Here is a 17817-nt window from a genome sequence, read left to right on the forward strand (position 1 = left end):
CCAAAAGAGAGCTACTAACTGGTCAAACCCACGTTTAAAAAAAGACTGATTTTCTTCAACAAAATTAACATAACATTAAATATGTACATATATATATACATACACATGCATACTTATGAATAGTAAAATAAAATCATAGTAAATACATATCGTGTCTATTCTATTAAATCAGAATTGCCTAAAAACGCCACAGACCATATAACTCTTAGTTAATGCTACTATATTTAATTCATTAAAATTTTTTGAAATTTTATTTTTATGTGTATGGGTGTTTTGACTTTATATATAAATGTTTACCCTGTGCATGCCTGGTGCCTGTGGAGACCATAAGAGGGCACCAGATCCCTTGGAACTGTAGTCATAGAAGGCTGGAAGGTGCTATATGGGTAATGTGAATCAAACTCAGCGCCTCCTCAAGAGCAGACAACTGAGTTGTCTCTACACCCGTATCTTAAATTTTATTGCTAACAGACTCTTTCCTTTGAGGCAGAGCCCGTATTACCCAGAGGGCCTAGAACTTGCAAGCTCAAGCGATCATTCTGTCTCACTTTCCCAGATGCTGAAACTACAGTCATCTGTTTCCCTGAACTGCTGTTAAGACACTGAATACAAACACTAATTTGCAGATCTGGGTAAGTAAGCAACACTCAAGTGACTGATCACTGAGAAAAGGTTGGGGAGAAAAGCTGAAGAGATGGGTAACAAAAGGCTATTCTCTGATAGGACCTGGGTTCAATTCCCAGCACCTACATGGTGGTTCACAACCCTCTGTAATTCCAGTTCCAAGAATCTGACACCTCTTTTAGCCTATGCGAACTGTACACACATGCTGTATAGACAAAGATGTATGCAAAACACTCAACAGATTAACAATAAATAAAAGCTAAGAAAGAGGGCCAGGCATGGTGGTACACCGTGACTTTAATCCAAGCACTCTAGAGAACAGAGGAAGGCAGATTTCTGTCAGTTTGAGGCCAGTCTAGTCTATATAAATGAATGAATGAATCCAGCCAGTGCTATATAGTGAAAACCTTTTTCAAATGGGAGAAGAGGGATAGGGAAAAAAAAATTTCAAAATCTGAATATGTAACTAAGTGAGAAATAGGAAAACTACAAAACTATTAAAAATAAGGACAAATCAATTCATAAAGCACAAACATAAATACTTAAAAGTACCACTGTAACAATTATGAAACAAACCAACCTTGTCAAAACACACAAGGTTCAGCTGTCCACAGATGTTTATCCTCTGGGGACTAATACAGAAAATCCCAACTTTTTTCAGTCTTCTCTGAGCATACACAATCCCAGCAGTCATTGCAGCAGGAAGAGCAGGTGGCACAGTAATTGTAATGATATCAAGAGACTTAATAATTATTTCCTGAACTTCTTTCTACAATCAACATAAAAATAAACATCAAACTCACAATATTCAATTTACTAATTTCATTGAAAAATAAACTTTTTGTGATAAATATATACACTCATCTATAACAACAGGCATATAAATTCTTCCCTAGAATGTTTGTGGTCCTAGGTTCAAACCCCAATGTAGGAGGGGAGTGGGAATTCTTAACAAAGATGTTTCAATGAGCTATCCAATGGACTAAGACACTAACAGCTAAAGGAGAGCTAAGGGCCAAAGTACTTGTCTCATTTTAACACCTTGATTCTTCACATGACCTTCACACCGAAGTACTGATTTGATACAGTCATCCTATAAGCACCAGGGCTTAAAAGTACCTTCAATAAGTGTTTAAAAAAGGATTTTAGTAATTCCAGCACCCTAGAGGCAGAATTAGGAACAGGACAACTTAGCTAAATTATTATTGTATATATTATTTTACTTTATCCCACAAGTAAGAAAAGGCTTTTGGTGTGTGCTTTACATCACCTAAAGGAAAGCAGCAGACATTCTGAAAAATTATATGCTATATGGGAAATGTTTTGTTGTTGAGATCTTGCTTGGCGTAGAACTTCCAATTTTCCTGCCTAGGCTACCCAATATATTTTGCTTTCTAATATAATAAATAATGTCATATTTTCTTCAGAATTAATATTAACTTCAGACATATGACAAATAATTAAGGTCCAAACCTATCAAAAGTTCTGTACCTCATTTAGGATGCTATTGACGATTGTGTAGATAAACCCAATTCCGGCCACGACCACAAGACACAGCAGAAACAAGTAGGCGTCTCTGTAGAGCTTAAAATCAGTTGGCTTGGGATACAGTATAGAGCGAACAAGCTGTCCTTTGGAAGTACTAAATCCTTTCAAAAAATTAAAGAAAATTGTTTATCTTTTTATAAGAATTTACCTCACCAACCAGAATGCCTTTATAAACATCCAGTAGGTTTCAAATTCAAAAGAGACTTAATCTACCTGTTCTAACTACTATGGCTTTCACAAGTTCCCCAGTGTAGAAACGGGTCTGAATAACAGTCGTCCCACAGAACAAAGTGTGCCGCTTATGAGTCTCTGGGCTGTATTGCTCCTCCCCCATTCCTTTCACATCCACTGAAGGATTTGGCAAATTAGTCTTTGTCACTGGAACACTTTCTCCTATTACGAAAAATCAAATTTTAAAGGTTATCTTAGAAATCAATGTCAAATACATACTGAAAAGATGGTGAAGTTTACCTAACAGTATTGTATATAAGAACTGCTCTACATCTGGACAACACAGTGAATAAACCATCTTTTTGTTCATCAATTGATTTACTGAGAAATAAAGCTGCTTTACACAGTAATTCCAGAGAATGATTCACAATTTAAAAATGCCTGCCATTACATAAAAATTGTTTTTATTGACCCTTAAATAATCCCAAAGACATAGCATACATCCTTAAGAACAAAATTTAAAAGTATTATTACTTTCAGTATCTGGTGATGTCATGATATCTTTAGTCACCACTAGACAGAAAGATACAATATAGACACATATCACAGAAACGTAAGGCAATTTGAGCAATGAAGAAAGAAATGAGTATGAGGATAATTCTCTAGGGTATTCACACTTCTTCAAAGACAAGAATGTAGAAAAGACATGTGTGACATTGTGTGCTTTAAGTCTCAAAATACCATGCAGGAAATAATTTCCAGTCAGATTATGATAATGAAAAAAGAGAACACAATTTAAAAGTCAGAAAGATCCACTTCTAGGTTGTGAATTTCCAACTAAATTAGCTTAAAGTCTACTTCTTCCCAATTAAAAGAATATTTAAAAAATCTTGATTTATTCCCATTTTCACATAATTTATACAAAAGCAAAAACATATCATCTCTGTAGACGAAGGCCTTCTTTCCTCTTCTCTTACTATAGACCATTTCCCTATGTCCAAGGAGTGACAAGAAGCAGGTCTAGGAATATGGTCAGTACCAGAAGGAATATAATCTTCAGCCCAGAATGTAGTCTACTTACATATAGAAAATCACTACCGATCACGTTTATGAGTAAATGATTATGATTTTGAAAAAGTTTAAACTACTGAATTTTAATACCATCAAAAACAATGAGCATGGCATTGCTGACTCCATTTACCTGTTAACATGCTTTCATTTACAATGCAAGTACCATTAATAAGTACTGCATCACAAGGCATGACTGTCCCATTTAATGGAATGATCATGACATCTCCCGGCACAAGGTCTGTAGAAAAGATCTCTTCTATTTCTGAAAATGAAAAAAAGTTAGAAATTGTCTTTAGTTTGTAATAAAAGCACAGCAAATAAATAAATGACCTACCCAAAAGTTTCTTGCTCTCAGTAAGATGCTACAATAGTACGGTTAGTACCAAAATTGCATCACATGGAGTGTCTCAACAAATAGGACTATGCATTAACCAAGCATCAAGGCTAAAGAGATGGCTCAGCAGTTAAGACCTGGGTTCAACACCCACATGGAGGTAACACAACTATCTGTAACTCCAGTTCCAAGGGATCTGACGCCCTCTTCTGGCCTCCATAGGCACCAAGCATTGAGATATGTCAGCTAACTTGTCTTCTGACAGGATGAGGACTAAACACAGGTGATATCAAGTTCCCATCACAAGCCCATACTCCTGTCAATCAATTTTGGCTGTCAGCCACCTTAAAATACAAGCCTAAGTCCACACAGGAAATTCTGATGAACAAGCAAAATAATTTCTCCAATTCTACCAAAACTAAAACACATAAAATTTACCATTTTCTTTCCAATGGTATTCTTTCCTCACCGCAATTATTTCTCATCCTTTCTCAGTATATTTTAGTCTTTGAAATTAAAGTACAGCAAGCTGAATTTATTAAGTATTTAATATTACTTAATTGTCTTCTTGAAAATTTAGAACAGGCATTGAAATCCCAACATTTGGAAGGCTGAAAAAGCAAAATCATGAATTTGAGGCCAGCCTGGTAAGACCCTTCTCAGGTGTCTGTGTGTGTAGGTGCCTCTTGCCTAAAAACAATACAACAACTCTTGGGTTTCAGGAATACCAGTTTATACAACAGAATTAGAGGTTCAAGGTCATCCTTAGCTATATAACAGACTAGGCCGGTCTGTGCTACTAGAATACAGAAATAAAACACACACAAAAACCTCCAAAACAAAATAAGCAAATAATCCTACCAAAATAAGTAAGGTGGCAGCCAGTGTGGGAGAATCTAGTGAGAGAAGGGAGTTACTGGGAAGGAAGTAATCAATTGAATACAGTCAACAAAATGGAGCCTGAGGGCATGGCTCAAACCTAGAACCCCAGCTTCTTAGGAAGTCAGAGTTGCAAAATTTAGCAATCTACTCCAGGAAGGTAGGAAGAAAGGAGAAGGAAGAAGGCGGCAAGAGGGAGGAGGCAGGAAGTGGCAATGGGGTAGGGGAGAAGAACGCTGAGAATACATGAAGGCTGACTGGTATATCCTGGAGAAATGGAAGTATCCTCCAGAGAGCATGCTACTATACTGTCTGTCCTTTACGTCATCATCTCAGTTTATATGCTCCAAGCCTCTCATTCCTACAATGAGTGTTTCCCTTTCACTATGCCCCATGTAACACCACCACCATCATCCATCCACTGTGCAGACCTCTCGAAAGGCTTCCTTTTTTCACTTCCACACTTTGCTGCTCTACAGCCCCGTTCTTGATCTAGGTCATGTCTTCAGTTTTACTCCTCGATAAACCACGACCCATGTGGTAGTGATTTCCCATGGGTTGTCCTCTAATCTCCATACATATGCATGCATACAGTGAGATAAATAAATGCAATTTTAAAAAATAAGATACATATGTGCACACAGTCTTACTTTACATGTGAGCATTTAATTGGACGATCTGTGCTCATTGGAAGTTCTTACCTTCATTTACTCTACAAACTGAAACTCTCACAGTACTGTGAGTTGCCACCATGTCATGTAACATAACATATTGCTGAAAGAAAAAAGAAATCAAAAACTAATAAATATAAATCCATTTCTCAACATAATTTTAAAAAAACTTAATTACTTTGATCATTGTTTACTGCTCTGCCTACATAAATGTGAAAAGTCACAGGACGCAGTGGTTGATACACTACTTGTGGCTTGAATGAAAATGGCCCACAGGCCAATAGGGAGAGGCACTGTTAAGAGGTGTGGCCTTGTTGGAAGTGTGTCACTGGGGTGGGTTTGAGGTTTTCAGACTTTCAGGTCAGACACCATCACTGTCTTACTGCTGCCTGCTGATCCATGCGTAGAGCTCTCAGCTACCCCTCTAGCACCATGTGTGCCTGTATGTTCCCAAGCTTATAGCCATGACAATGAACTAAACTTCTGAATTGTAAGCCAGCCCTAATTAAATCTTTTCCTTTGTAAGCGTTGCTGGGACCATGGTTTCTCTTCACAGTAATAATAGAAACCCTAACTAAGATAACTACTTACTACTCAAGCTCAGATCTGATCACTCACATCAACACCAAGCAGTCTGCCTATAATTCCAGTACTCAAGAGGCGAGAGTGAGATTCCTAGAGCAAGCTGGCTAGCTCAATTAGTTCAGTGCATGAGCACTGAGTTCAACTGAGACCCTGCCACAATGGACAGACACAATGAATAAGGTAGAGAACAATCCAAGAAAAACTCAGGATCAAGTTGGGGCCTCTGGGCACAACTGGACTCTGACAAGTGAACACATCCACACACATTCTCAAAACAGAAGGTCAAAGTAGAAAAGCCCTTGGTGGGGTTGGGGATTTAGCTCAGTGGTAGAGCGCTTGCCTAGCAAGCGCAAGGCCCTGGGTTCGGTCCCCAGCTCCGAAAAAAAGAAGAAAAGAAAAGCCCTTGGTTACAAACAAACACTCCCTAGTCTTCCACACACACAAGCAGTATACTGTCTTAAATGCAGACAAAACACTAGTACATACTTTAAAAAAAAATGTCCAAGGTCTAGCAGAAAGCAGGATTAGTTAAAGGCCCCTCTAGCTACCTTGTCTCAACAAACAAACAAGCAAAAGGAAGTGTGTATGTGCAAATAACAGCAAGTGTACTTAATACCAAGTACTATTCATTCTACAAACCTTGCCAAGTTATTAAAAATGCAACTATATTCCTGAGATGTGTAATAAACTTGACTTACCTTTCTAATGGAATACAGTGAACTTATAATGGACACTATGGACATGACCACAATGGCTAGAGCATAGTAATAGTACTCATCGATGCTCCACAGGATAACACTGAACAGTTGGAAAATGTAGAATGGGTTGAGAACCTAGTTAAAAAGAAAAGGAAAGAAAGCTCCATCAACAACGGAAGAGGATATGTATGCATATGGATTCCCCACCACAGACTGGAGAGGTCAACAACCAGGTTCTTAAAGGATGCACGCACCCTTACTCTTGCTTCCCAGTGAACACTAAACTTAATCCAGAAAGCTTAAATTATTTACATTAATTTAGGGTCATACCAAACCCAAAAACAGGTTCAACTAGAAAAGGCCAACCTGTATGAAAATTTAGGTAGGTGTTCTTTATATATTATACTTTTTAAAGTAAATTTATTTGTAATAAATTCTATGCTCTGAGCTAAAACAAAACTTTTAATCAAACAACAAATGTTTGCTTTAAAGAACATAAAAGAAAACACATTTCAAAAGTTTATTGGCATATAAGGAAAAAATAATATGTGATAATGGGCAAACTACTTTGCTCTCAAAGGGAACTTAGAATAAATGACTAGAAAGTCCTGGTAATGAGGGTTTTGAAATGGTATTTTTCATCTTTCTTAATTACTTCCCAATGTCTTTCGACTTTTGCTTTTGTACTTTTCAAAGCATTTTCATGTTTAAAGTACCATTTTACTTCAAACCCAAACGAAATATTAAGAAATGATTCCAACTTTATCCATACAAGAAGTAGCAAGTAGAAATGCTTTCTTTTAAAAAAAAAAAAATCAGAGACTGCTGCTTAATAAGATACTCTCAAACTATGGGGCTTCCTAAATGTTTTAATCATACATGAAACCATGCTTACACTCTAAGAAAGTGGTGGAAAACAATCATTACTTCTACTAAAGCGTCCACCCAATACTACTTTTTATCTATAGCCCAAACCTGAACAAAGACTGGCAAGTCTTTCTGCCAGGCAGTTACTCACCAACTTCCCACACATATCCCTAACCTTTCACTCGCACAGCCTAGCACTTTTAAATGAATCCTCACTGCAAGAGCTAACACGCTTCCTCTGACGTGAAGTCAAAGGAGCAAGGGAGCAAGACGTCACGCACACTTAGGATGCGATGTAGACATGAAACACAAAAAAGCAATCTATATAATAAATGTATACTCATACCTTTTCCACCACACGAAATTTTTTTTTCAATTTTTACTTTTCAAGTAAAATATGAAGCAAAGAAGCAGAAAACTAAGAACAGGTTCTTAAATACAACCAAATTGATGGATCTGCTGTTGAGCTGTATTAAAGTCTTACCTCTTTAATCAGAAGCTTAAAAACAGAAGGCACTTTCACAGCTATTTCATTTACTCCATAAAGCAACTTTCTACGACAGAAAAATGCAGTAATTGTATAAATAATTTAGGAAAAGAATTATGCTAAATATGGGTAAAGCCAATCATTCTTAGATTCATGTTTTAAAAAATCTCATGTTCCATGACTAAAATTCTCTACTTTTAAAAATAAAAAAGCTGCTGGGTCATGGTGGCTCACACTCATCCCAGCACTCGGGGAGAGGCAGGTGGATCTGAATTCGAGGCCAACTGTGTCTTCAGACTGAGTTCCAGGGCAGCCAAGGTACACAGAGAAATCCTGTCTCAAAAGCCAAAATAAATAAGTAAAAGAAAAGAGCTAGCTACAGCATTTAAATCAGACATCAACAGTGGTCACCGACTGTTTAGCAGTTTGCTTCCTTTAGACTCCCATTTCCTAGATGACAAGTTCTTTCTTACTAATCAATAATAACCATGTGAGCAAAAGGGCTCATTTGTTTATTATGTGTAGGCAGGGTATCCTGAAACTTACGTATCGCTCAGGCTGCCTTTCAAACTCATGGGAATCCTCCTGCCTCAACTTTCCAAGTGCTGGGACTATAGGTGTAAGCCATCGCAACTGACTAAGATCCTCTTCTTGAACAGAGGGAAAATGTTTTTTGAGATCTCATTTTTATTTAATGTTCGTGGGTGTTTTGCCTAAATGTGTAATTGCACATGCATGCACTACCCAACGAAGCTACTGGAAAGCAATGGATCCTCTGGAACTTGATTTACAGGCAACGGTGAGCTGCTATGGGTCTTCTGGAAGAGCAGTCAGTGCTCTTAACCACTGGGACATCTTCTTCAGCCCCAACAGAGCAAATTTTATTTAACTAACTTTTGTAATCAGAAAAAAACAAAAAAAAACAAAAACCCAACCCTAAATACATTTGATGAATATTACCCTTCTCTCTAGCAAGAATATTTTACTAATGAAGTTCATTTCAAAATATTACAAATTTAAAATCTTTTAGAAAACGTTTTCTTAAAGTTGCTTAGAGGCTGGGAGTGCTGCTCCACTGTCAAGAGTGGCTGTCAACCCTGGCTTTAATTCCTAACAATTCCATAAACCACGCACGATGAGGTGCTTTCCTGGAAGACCAGCACTTGGGAAGCAAACTCAAGGTCAAAAAATTCAAAGACACCCACCCTTGGCCACATAGTAAGCTACCTGAGACCTCATTTAAAAAGGGGGGTGTGGAGGGGTGGTATGCACAGGTCAGTGTAAAGTATTTAACTAGCCCAAGTAAGGACCTGAATTCTATACTACCTCTGCTCCCTCTAAAACCCATAGCTTCTTCATCGTAATCTCTTGTAATAGTACACTACATTTATCTTTAAAACGTGCAATATGCTGGCAGTGTTTATTTTTCAGAGATTGGGTTTCTCTGCATAGCCCTTGCTGTTCTGGAACCCACTTTATAGACCAGGCTAGCTTCAAACTCAGAGATCCACCTGCCTGTGATTCCCCAGCACTGGGACACTAGCATATTTTCATACTTTAAAAAAAAAAAAGGCTAGAAAAAGCATGGCTCCCGGTTTACAGTTTCAGGTGGGAAATTCCAGCACATGCTTACAATTCCCACATAAAAAAATCTTAAGGTGTTACTAATAATTTACAGAGCACACTTATGTGTGACTGAGAAGAACACTACCCAACACACAACACATCCCAAATTCAGAGATAGGAAAAGGTGGGGAAATTTGCATCGTAGAATTGATTAAATAGTAAAACTTAAGGGATTATTAGCTTTAACATTTTTTTATAGTTTTAAACTGATGGAGTTTTGCTCACAGTATCATTCAGTAAGGTGTAACTAACAGAATGTAGTATTCAGGAGCCTGCATTACGTGGAGAGCTGTGTGCACGTCTGGGTTTGAGAGTGTTGGGAAGAGACCTCCTTCAGTTGGATACAGTTACCTGTAGGCATGCATCCCCTTTGTCAGGCCTGCACTATGCTTTTCATACATTGACGCACAAGACACACCTTCATCCAGTCCCCTAAATAAATCCAAAGTTTTTACTTTAAACAAAGTTTAAAATAGCCAAATGTATTAATGCCTCATTTTGCTATATGTTCGAATTCAGAACTAACTTCCTTACAAACTTCTTAGAAATTCTTAACAAAAAATAGAAGTCATGAGAATTTTAAAATCTCAAATTCTTAAAATAAAACAATCAATAGTTTAAATCTCAAACACAACTAAATTATTCACTGCATTTGCCATGGCTCTAAATAATGCTATATAAAATAAACATTCACAGCAGCATTATCCTCTGACAGTTTCCAAAGCTTAGGAGTCAACAATCAAACTAATAAAACTTAAGATAAAGGGTGACTAATGAGATTTTCAAACTAAAGATTTACTATTTACTGTTCGTTTTCTTCCACAATGCACAAATAAGTCCTTTTGTGACTACATTTGAAAGTACAGAATTTACAATCATAAATGTCTAAGATCTAGAACAATTCTAACTAGGAACCAACTAACATATCTGCTTTCCCTCCAAAATGTCATAATTACACTTATTTTAATAGATACTAGCCAAATAATTCTAAAGCAAAGAGAATTAAGCACACTCCTCCTTCTTCTTTCCTACATTTTACATATAGGAAAGCTAAGTTCTACAACTTGTTGATGTTATGGTAGGTTTAAATTTTATAAGTTTCAGTGGCTGACACACAACAAGTATGTTATACGCTCTTTCCAACAGCTGTTGACTTCTCCAGAATGCAGTATAAAGAAGGACTAGCAACGAAGTGTTTAACAAGCCTGTAGGACACTGGAGTTCTTCACTAAAGCAATGGTGCATCAACTTCAACCGGATATGAGAAAAGCACTGGCCAATTCCAGAACATTCTTTAGTATTCTAGGTATGCGTTACAGGTTTTAACTTAAATGTTCCTGATTCTTGTTTTTACTGTTAACTTCAAGCTGGAGAGATGGCTCAGAGGCTAAGAGCACTGACTGCTCTTCCAGAGGACCTGAGTTCAAATCCCACAACCACATGGTGGCTCACAACCATCTCTAATGGGACTTGCTGCCCTCTTCTGGTGTGTCTGAGAACAGCTACAGAGCAAAACAGAATCCTCAGGAGGCTAAGATGGGAAATTGGATACAAACTGAGTGAAATAGCAAGACCCCATCTTTTAAATAAAGTCTAAATTATAGTAAGTTTTTATTTAACTTTGATCTCTACACACACAAATAAAGCAAATAAGGGATTACTCCAATTTGTCCTGTCCAAGGACAACATTTTACCAAGATGGTAAAAGTTTTTTAAGTACATGTTACATGGTTCTTTGAGTACACTGGATGGGACTGCCAACACTAAGAACTAATGCAGATACTCTAGGAGAAGAGCATAGGGGTTGGGAGTGGGGACCACTGATAGAGTCACCGCTTGTTAGCATGTGAGTCCCAGATGCTCAGCCCAGGGTATACCAAAACCAGAGTAAAACCAAACAAAAACGTGACTTGAAAACCTAAGCTCCAAGGTAAACTCAAACTCTTCATGCACTCAGCCTCGTACTGCGGGGTCACAGGCACGCACCACTGTGTCTGGCTTCCTTTTATATTTATGTAAAATTCTGAGGTACAAGTTGCAGGTGAGACTTACTTTAAAACTGTTAATGAAACTTCAAACAACATAGAGTTGTTAATAAGTGAATTAAGTAATAAAGTAAAAGCCTCTTTGATTTTTGTGTTAACATTAGAATATAGCCACTTCTACTAAAACATTTAAAAATATTCATAACACATTCCAAAAACAATAAAGATACTTACTTTAAGAAATCAAAATTGTGAATGGCATCATTCCAGAAATATCTTATGCTATGGTGGGTAAAATAACGCATCTGTAGAACACACATAACATTAAATCAAAAGGCTTCTATCAAACAAAACAAACTTTCTCTTAAACCTAAAGTTTTTGGGGTAGGGGTTGGGAGGAGGAGGGAAGGGAAATTGCAGTTGGAATGTAATATATAAAAGAATAAAAAACAAAAACCAAAATACAAAAAACAAAAACCCTCAAGTTTTATTTAGTGACAGGTATTTTATAAAGCATGTAATTTTATTTCAAGCAGTAACTGAAATGTAAGATTCTAATGTATCTTTCATAATGTAGAATGTAAGTAACAGTTTCTCACAGCGTTGACACTCCATCACAGTACCTGTTGTGACTGACTTTGTGAGTATTTATTCATTTCACATCTATTTTCTTCAGTCAGATGAACAGCATGGCCATTAGAAACCTTATTAACTAAAGACTTTGCATTCAAATTTGGTTGATTCTCCAGAGAAAGAAAGTGAATTTTTGCACAAAACCATATTCTAAATTCATCCTTAGAAGAAAGGGGAAAGGTCAGTTAATTAATATTAAATATATATATTAAACACTGCCTAAATCTTTATGTAAATGCTATTATTTACAAATTTAGTCATCTCTTGCTGATATGGTACTATTTCACATTCACTTAATAGGAAAAATTTATCATCAACTCTTGACACACTTTACCAATACTATCAATAGATTTATAAAAGTTCACAATTCTTTAACTTAATCACATATATATTGAATATTAAATATTACAACCTCTTAAAAAATGCTTCCAATTAAGGTTCTAAAGAAATCGCTTAAGATGTAACATCACACTCAACAGCTGGCCTAGTCAACGAGGTGTATGAATATATATAATATATAATATTATATGTAATATATAATATACACATATATATATAATCCTAAAGGGCCAGGACCTTAAGTATCTAATGCCGTGGATCATGAAGCACTGTAGGAGGACAGCTTCATCAGCTTTAAGACTCCTTTCAGCCTAATCACTGAAACAGTATTCACATCAAAGCCATATTTAAACATATTAAACATTCCTTATCATGTCCTAGCAATAAAGTCCAAGTTACTTATTCTACACAGTTTATACAAAGCCACTATTTTACTCTCTGAACAATCAGCTACTAGTAAATACAGCCATGGACTTACAGTCGTCCTGAGAAGCACCACTTCACAGTCTTTAACTGCAGCTCTAACACACGTGGCCTTCACTCGCCACTCAGGCATCCAGTAGAGGAGGAGGAGGAGAAAACCACCAGTACAAATCACCCCTACACAAACCATGGCAAGCTTCCAGCGGCATAAGTTATAGCCATGTATCTCCTGCACAGAAATGGCAATCACATGATGAGCAAATGATAAGGCAGATAAACTAGCATTTGCTCTCAGTTATGTACTATTTTCTTTGCATAGTAACTGTATTTTCTCAACTGCTAATTTTCCTGTTATTTTCAATAAGTTCACTGTACAAATTTTAGACTTAATAGTAAAATTTGTTAATCACGTATTGTATTTATGTCTAATAATTCTTTGCTACTAACACAGCATATATATAATGTGCATGGGTATCTTGCCTACTGTCTATACACCGTGTGTATAAAATGTCCAGAGACCAGAGGGGTCACGGGATGCCCCCTGGAAATTCAGTTACAGATGGCTATATGCCCAATGCGGATGCTGAGAATCAAACCTGGGTCCTCCAGAAGAGCATCCAGTGCTCTTAACCACCCACCAAGGCAACTCATCAGTCCTATTCCTTGTAATTTTATCATTTCATTTTTAAAAGCATAAGTCTTCATAAAGTTTTTATTCTGCAACCACTTATAGAAAACTGTAGACAGTTCCATCCACTTTCCCCTGACCCTAACATCTGGTGCTTCTGTCAAAAATTGTTCCTGTACTAACAGTTACACTCTGAATTTCACCAGTTTTTCTACTTACATCTTGTTTCATGACATTGCATTCCTGACTGACTGGACTGGACTGACAGATGGATGTACGGACATACAGACGTACGGACAGATTGAGACAGGGTCTTAGACTGTTGAGATGGCTCAAATGTGTACGTGCTTGCCATGAAATGGGGTCTCGCACAGGTAAGTGAAAGTACCCAAGGCTGGCCTCCATTCCTGCTTCTCTGTCTCCTACATCTAGAATTACAAAGCATGCACCTCCATGCCTCTCTGCCCTGCACATTCCCTTTCAGTAGGTTTTGTTTGTTTTAAGTGACTTGGAAATTGTTCCAATGTCACACCATTAATTAACTTTACAAGGGCTACCAAATACAACATTTCAAATTATTGAAGGCCTAGTTAGGTGTAAATTTCAAGCAATAGAAATTATTTATCCCCATGGCAACATCTGAAATATATTACAACTTATTATTCGATGTGGTGGTGTGTTGTGAGTTATCTGTATTTTGATGCTAATTCCACTGCCCCAAGGACGGCTGCCTAGTCAGTACTCAGGACTCAGGTGACTTCACCAGATCCTTCTCCCCACTGAATTTGTAAAATACAGGTGAGGGGCAGGTACAGGATAGAAGGAGGCCTGTCATTGGAGGAGAAGGAAGGATGGATGGGAGAGAAGTTTGAAGGAAGAGAAGACTGGAACAGAAAGGAGAAGAGACAGGAGGAAGAGGGAGAGAAGCCATGGCAGGTGATGTTAAGATTCCACTATTTACAGGTTGTTATTAATGTTCTTAGGGGATGGATGGTACTGGGCGTTGTATGTTTAGGTGGGCAATTATATCTTATCAATTGGATCTAAGGTTATTGTGTTGTCTGTTCTTTCATGTGTAGATTTAAGTGTAATGGAGTGTGGGGCCGCTGATTTGGGCTGCCAGGGAATTGGAACATGTGCTTCTGACAAGATATCCAGCAGATATCTGGGGCACTGCGGTGCCGGACCTAATAGGGATAAAAGACAACCTTACCTTTTTTATTTTTTATATTTTTACAATAACAGTGGTGATACATGTCTATAATCTCAGCACTTGGAAGCCTAACACGGGAAAGAAAATGTGAGTTTGAGCACAGCCTGAACTATACAGCAAGGAGAAAACTTTATCCTATGATTATTTTAAAGTCATCTACTTCACCTAACAAAAAACCGAGTTTTTGTTTTAACTGAGCTGAATTTTCACCTTTATAAACCACGATTTTTTTTTTTACTTGGGGAACCAGCAAGATGTCTCAGAGACTAAATATGCTTGCCATGCATGCTGACCTGAGTTCAATCACTAAAACCCATACAACTTTAAAAACCTACAAAACTCCTGAAAGTTGTCTTCTGACATCCACCACATGCACCCATGGCACATGTGTACCTACACCAACAGCCAGGTGTGGTGGCACCTGGAAGGCACTCCCAGAACTAGGGAGACCTGGTCTATAACAAGTCCCAGGATAGCCTGAGTTACACAAAGAGACCCTGTCTCAAGGAGGGGGTGGGAGAGACAGAGACAGACAGACAGATAGAGACCTTATTTGGGATACTTTAGCACTAGCTAACACTTTAAATCACCACATAAAGAACCACGTCTTCAGGGGTTGGGGATTTAGCTCAGCGGTAGAGCGCTTGCCTAGCAAGCGCAAGGCCCTGGGTTCGGTCCCCAGCTCCGAAGAAGAAAAAAAAAAAAAAGAACCATGTCTTCCCCCAACTGCTATCAGTTTACACGGGAAAGGGGAACTGAGTATGACGGCTTATGCGTCCCATCACAGCACACTCAGGCTAAAGCAGAAGGGTTGCCATAAACCGGAGACTAGTCTGGGCAACAGTGTATTTAGATCAGCCGGGAAAACAAAATGAGACCCCGGGGAACAACAAACCACCTTAAGAGTAGATTGCAGGCTCAGCAGTAGAGACCAATAAAACCAAACTTATCGCATCTTTGAAGGCTCCTTGCCTCACACTGTCCTGTCAGGATATTGTTTCCCTTTTTTTTTTTTTTAAATGAGTACACTGTCGCTGTCTTCAGACACACCAGAAGAGGGCATCAGATCTCATTACAGATGGTTGAGAGCCACCATGTGGTTGCTGGGAATTGAACTCAGGACCTCTGGAAGAGCAGTCGGTGCTCCTAACCGCTGAGCCGTCTCCCCAGCCCTTTGGCCCTACAAGTCTTGCATATACATCATGGTCTCCAGCTTTGTGTTTCTGTGGGCTTCTGGGTGCACAGCACGGGTCTGTGTCTATGGCTGCTCTCTGTCTCCCCTTGGGCTCCTTTCCTTCTGCTTGCTTTGTCCTACTCTCATCTGCTGTTGTATTTATCTTATAATATTTTGCTTTATTGTTATCCCTTAGATGTCTTTTCATTTTTCTATTGAGACAAAAATGGGGTAGATCCAAATGGGAGAAGTAGAAGGAACTGGGAGGAACAGAGGGAGGGGAATATATGGAATGGGAAAAAAAAGAAATCTTTTCAATAAAAGAAAAAATTGAAAAGTAATGAAACTGTCAAAAGAAGGAGAAGAAGAAGAAAAAGAAGGAGTGGGAGGGGACAGAGGAAGAGAAAAAAACCATCTGGAACCAAGTGGATTTTGCTCAAGTTCTGTCATTTATTCATATATATATATAATACTCCAATATATCATATATGAATAGTATATATATAATATTCCAATGTTCTACTTTAACCTTCCCATTAAGTCACATAGCTATGAAATACATCTAAAATTACTCTTTTCTCAGGATAAGTGCTTAGGTATTCTAAAGTCCTGCCCCCACTTCAGGATGAAACTCTTTAAGCTGCAGGAGAGGCATGCTTCTGATGGACAAAATAAACTGGTGATCCATTGTTCACTATGACTAAACTACAAGAGAAAATGAAAACCTTCAACAATTAAAATAAAAACAAACAAAAACCCTGAAAATCTATATACTAAAATCCAAACTATGCAGGCCTGGAGAGATGGCTCAGTGGTAAGGGCTGCTCTTCCAGAGAACCAGGGCTCAATCCCAGCACCCACATATGGCAGCTTGCACCTGTCTAACTCTAGCTGTGGGGCTTCTGACACCTGAAACAAACATACATGTAGGCAAAAAAACCCAATGCACATAAAAATGAATTATTTTAAAACGTCAACGAAAAACCTCAATTCAAATAACCAAAAATAAACAATAAAACCCAATGTCAGGACACAGAGAAGCATAACTTTAATCCCACCATTAGATAAGCAGAGGAAGGCAGATCTCTGAGTTTGAGGCCTGTTCTACAGAAAAAGGTCCAGGACAGCCAGGGTTACTCAGAGAAACCCTGCTACCATCACTACTGCTCACTACTTCAAGTCAGGCCAGGAACAACAGAACAAGTTCCAGACCAGCTGTGGCTTTACAGTGAAGACTTTGTTGTCTAAAGCAAAGAAAACACACACACACACACACACACACACACACACACACACACACACAAACACACACACACACACACATACCCCTTAGTAAGGATACAAAAATTCTGATTCATGGGAGTGGGTGTTTCACTGGAGCCTCAGTACATTAGGTGGACAAACAGGCCACCACTGTGGTACCCCCCAGTCTATGTTGGTTTTCCTTTAATTGTATCCTTTTATTCCCGAGAAAATTATGAAAGTTGGTTACCATTTCATCTTCTTGTCCCTTGTTGATAATCTTCCTTTCTTCTTTGTCCATTTCTACAGTGGCTTGAGAGGTGCTGTGCTTCACACAACAGGTGAAGATAACTGCAAGAAAAGAAACAAATGTTGGGAGCTAGAGATGGCTCAGCAATTAACACTGGCTGCTCCTCCAGAGGTCCTGAGTTCAATTCCCAGCAACCACATGGTGGCTTCACAACCATCTGTAATAAGATCTGATGCCCTCTACTGGTGTCTGAAGACAGTGACAGTGTACTCACATAATATATCTTTAATTAAAAAAAAACAAATGTTGGCTTTCTTTAAAAACAAATCTTGGACACCAACAGAACTAGATGCTAAAACCCCACTGCTG

The 17817-nt window shown here is 38.1% G+C and overlaps 1 protein-coding gene across 3 annotated transcripts in view; it reads right to left on the minus strand.

Annotated features, from left to right (window-relative positions):
• The window catches only part of Atp13a3 (ATPase 13A3), a 52206-nt gene extending 34694 nt beyond the window's left edge, over window positions 1-17512 (minus strand). For 2 of the 3 annotated variants that reach the window (XM_032900063.1, XM_032900061.1), the window contains exons 1-12: window positions 17449-17512; window positions 12997-13170; window positions 12170-12340; window positions 11781-11851; window positions 9913-9993; window positions 7933-8002; window positions 6582-6716; window positions 5329-5401; window positions 3545-3676; window positions 2386-2565; window positions 2116-2273; window positions 1205-1393 (exon numbers count right to left, since the gene is read on the minus strand). In XM_032900063.1, coding sequence (XP_032755954.1) covers window positions 1205-1393; window positions 2116-2273; window positions 2386-2565; window positions 3545-3676; window positions 5329-5401; window positions 6582-6716; window positions 7933-8002; window positions 9913-9993; window positions 11781-11851; window positions 12170-12340; window positions 12997-13170; window positions 17449-17499 — 1485 coding nt within the window. In that variant the 5' untranslated portion in view covers window positions 17500-17512. The remainder of the gene's footprint in view (window positions 1-1204; window positions 1394-2115; window positions 2274-2385; window positions 2566-3544; window positions 3677-5328; window positions 5402-6581; window positions 6717-7932; window positions 8003-9912; window positions 9994-11780; window positions 11852-12169; window positions 12341-12996; window positions 13171-17448) is intronic. The other variant, XM_032900064.1, reaches the window with a different exon arrangement.
• Between the last annotated feature and the right edge of the window lie 305 nt (window positions 17513-17817).

Source organism: Rattus rattus, chromosome 4 (assembly GCF_011064425.1).
Source record: "Rattus rattus isolate New Zealand chromosome 4, Rrattus_CSIRO_v1, whole genome shotgun sequence".
Lineage (NCBI taxonomy): Eukaryota > Metazoa > Chordata > Mammalia > Rodentia > Muridae > Rattus > Rattus rattus.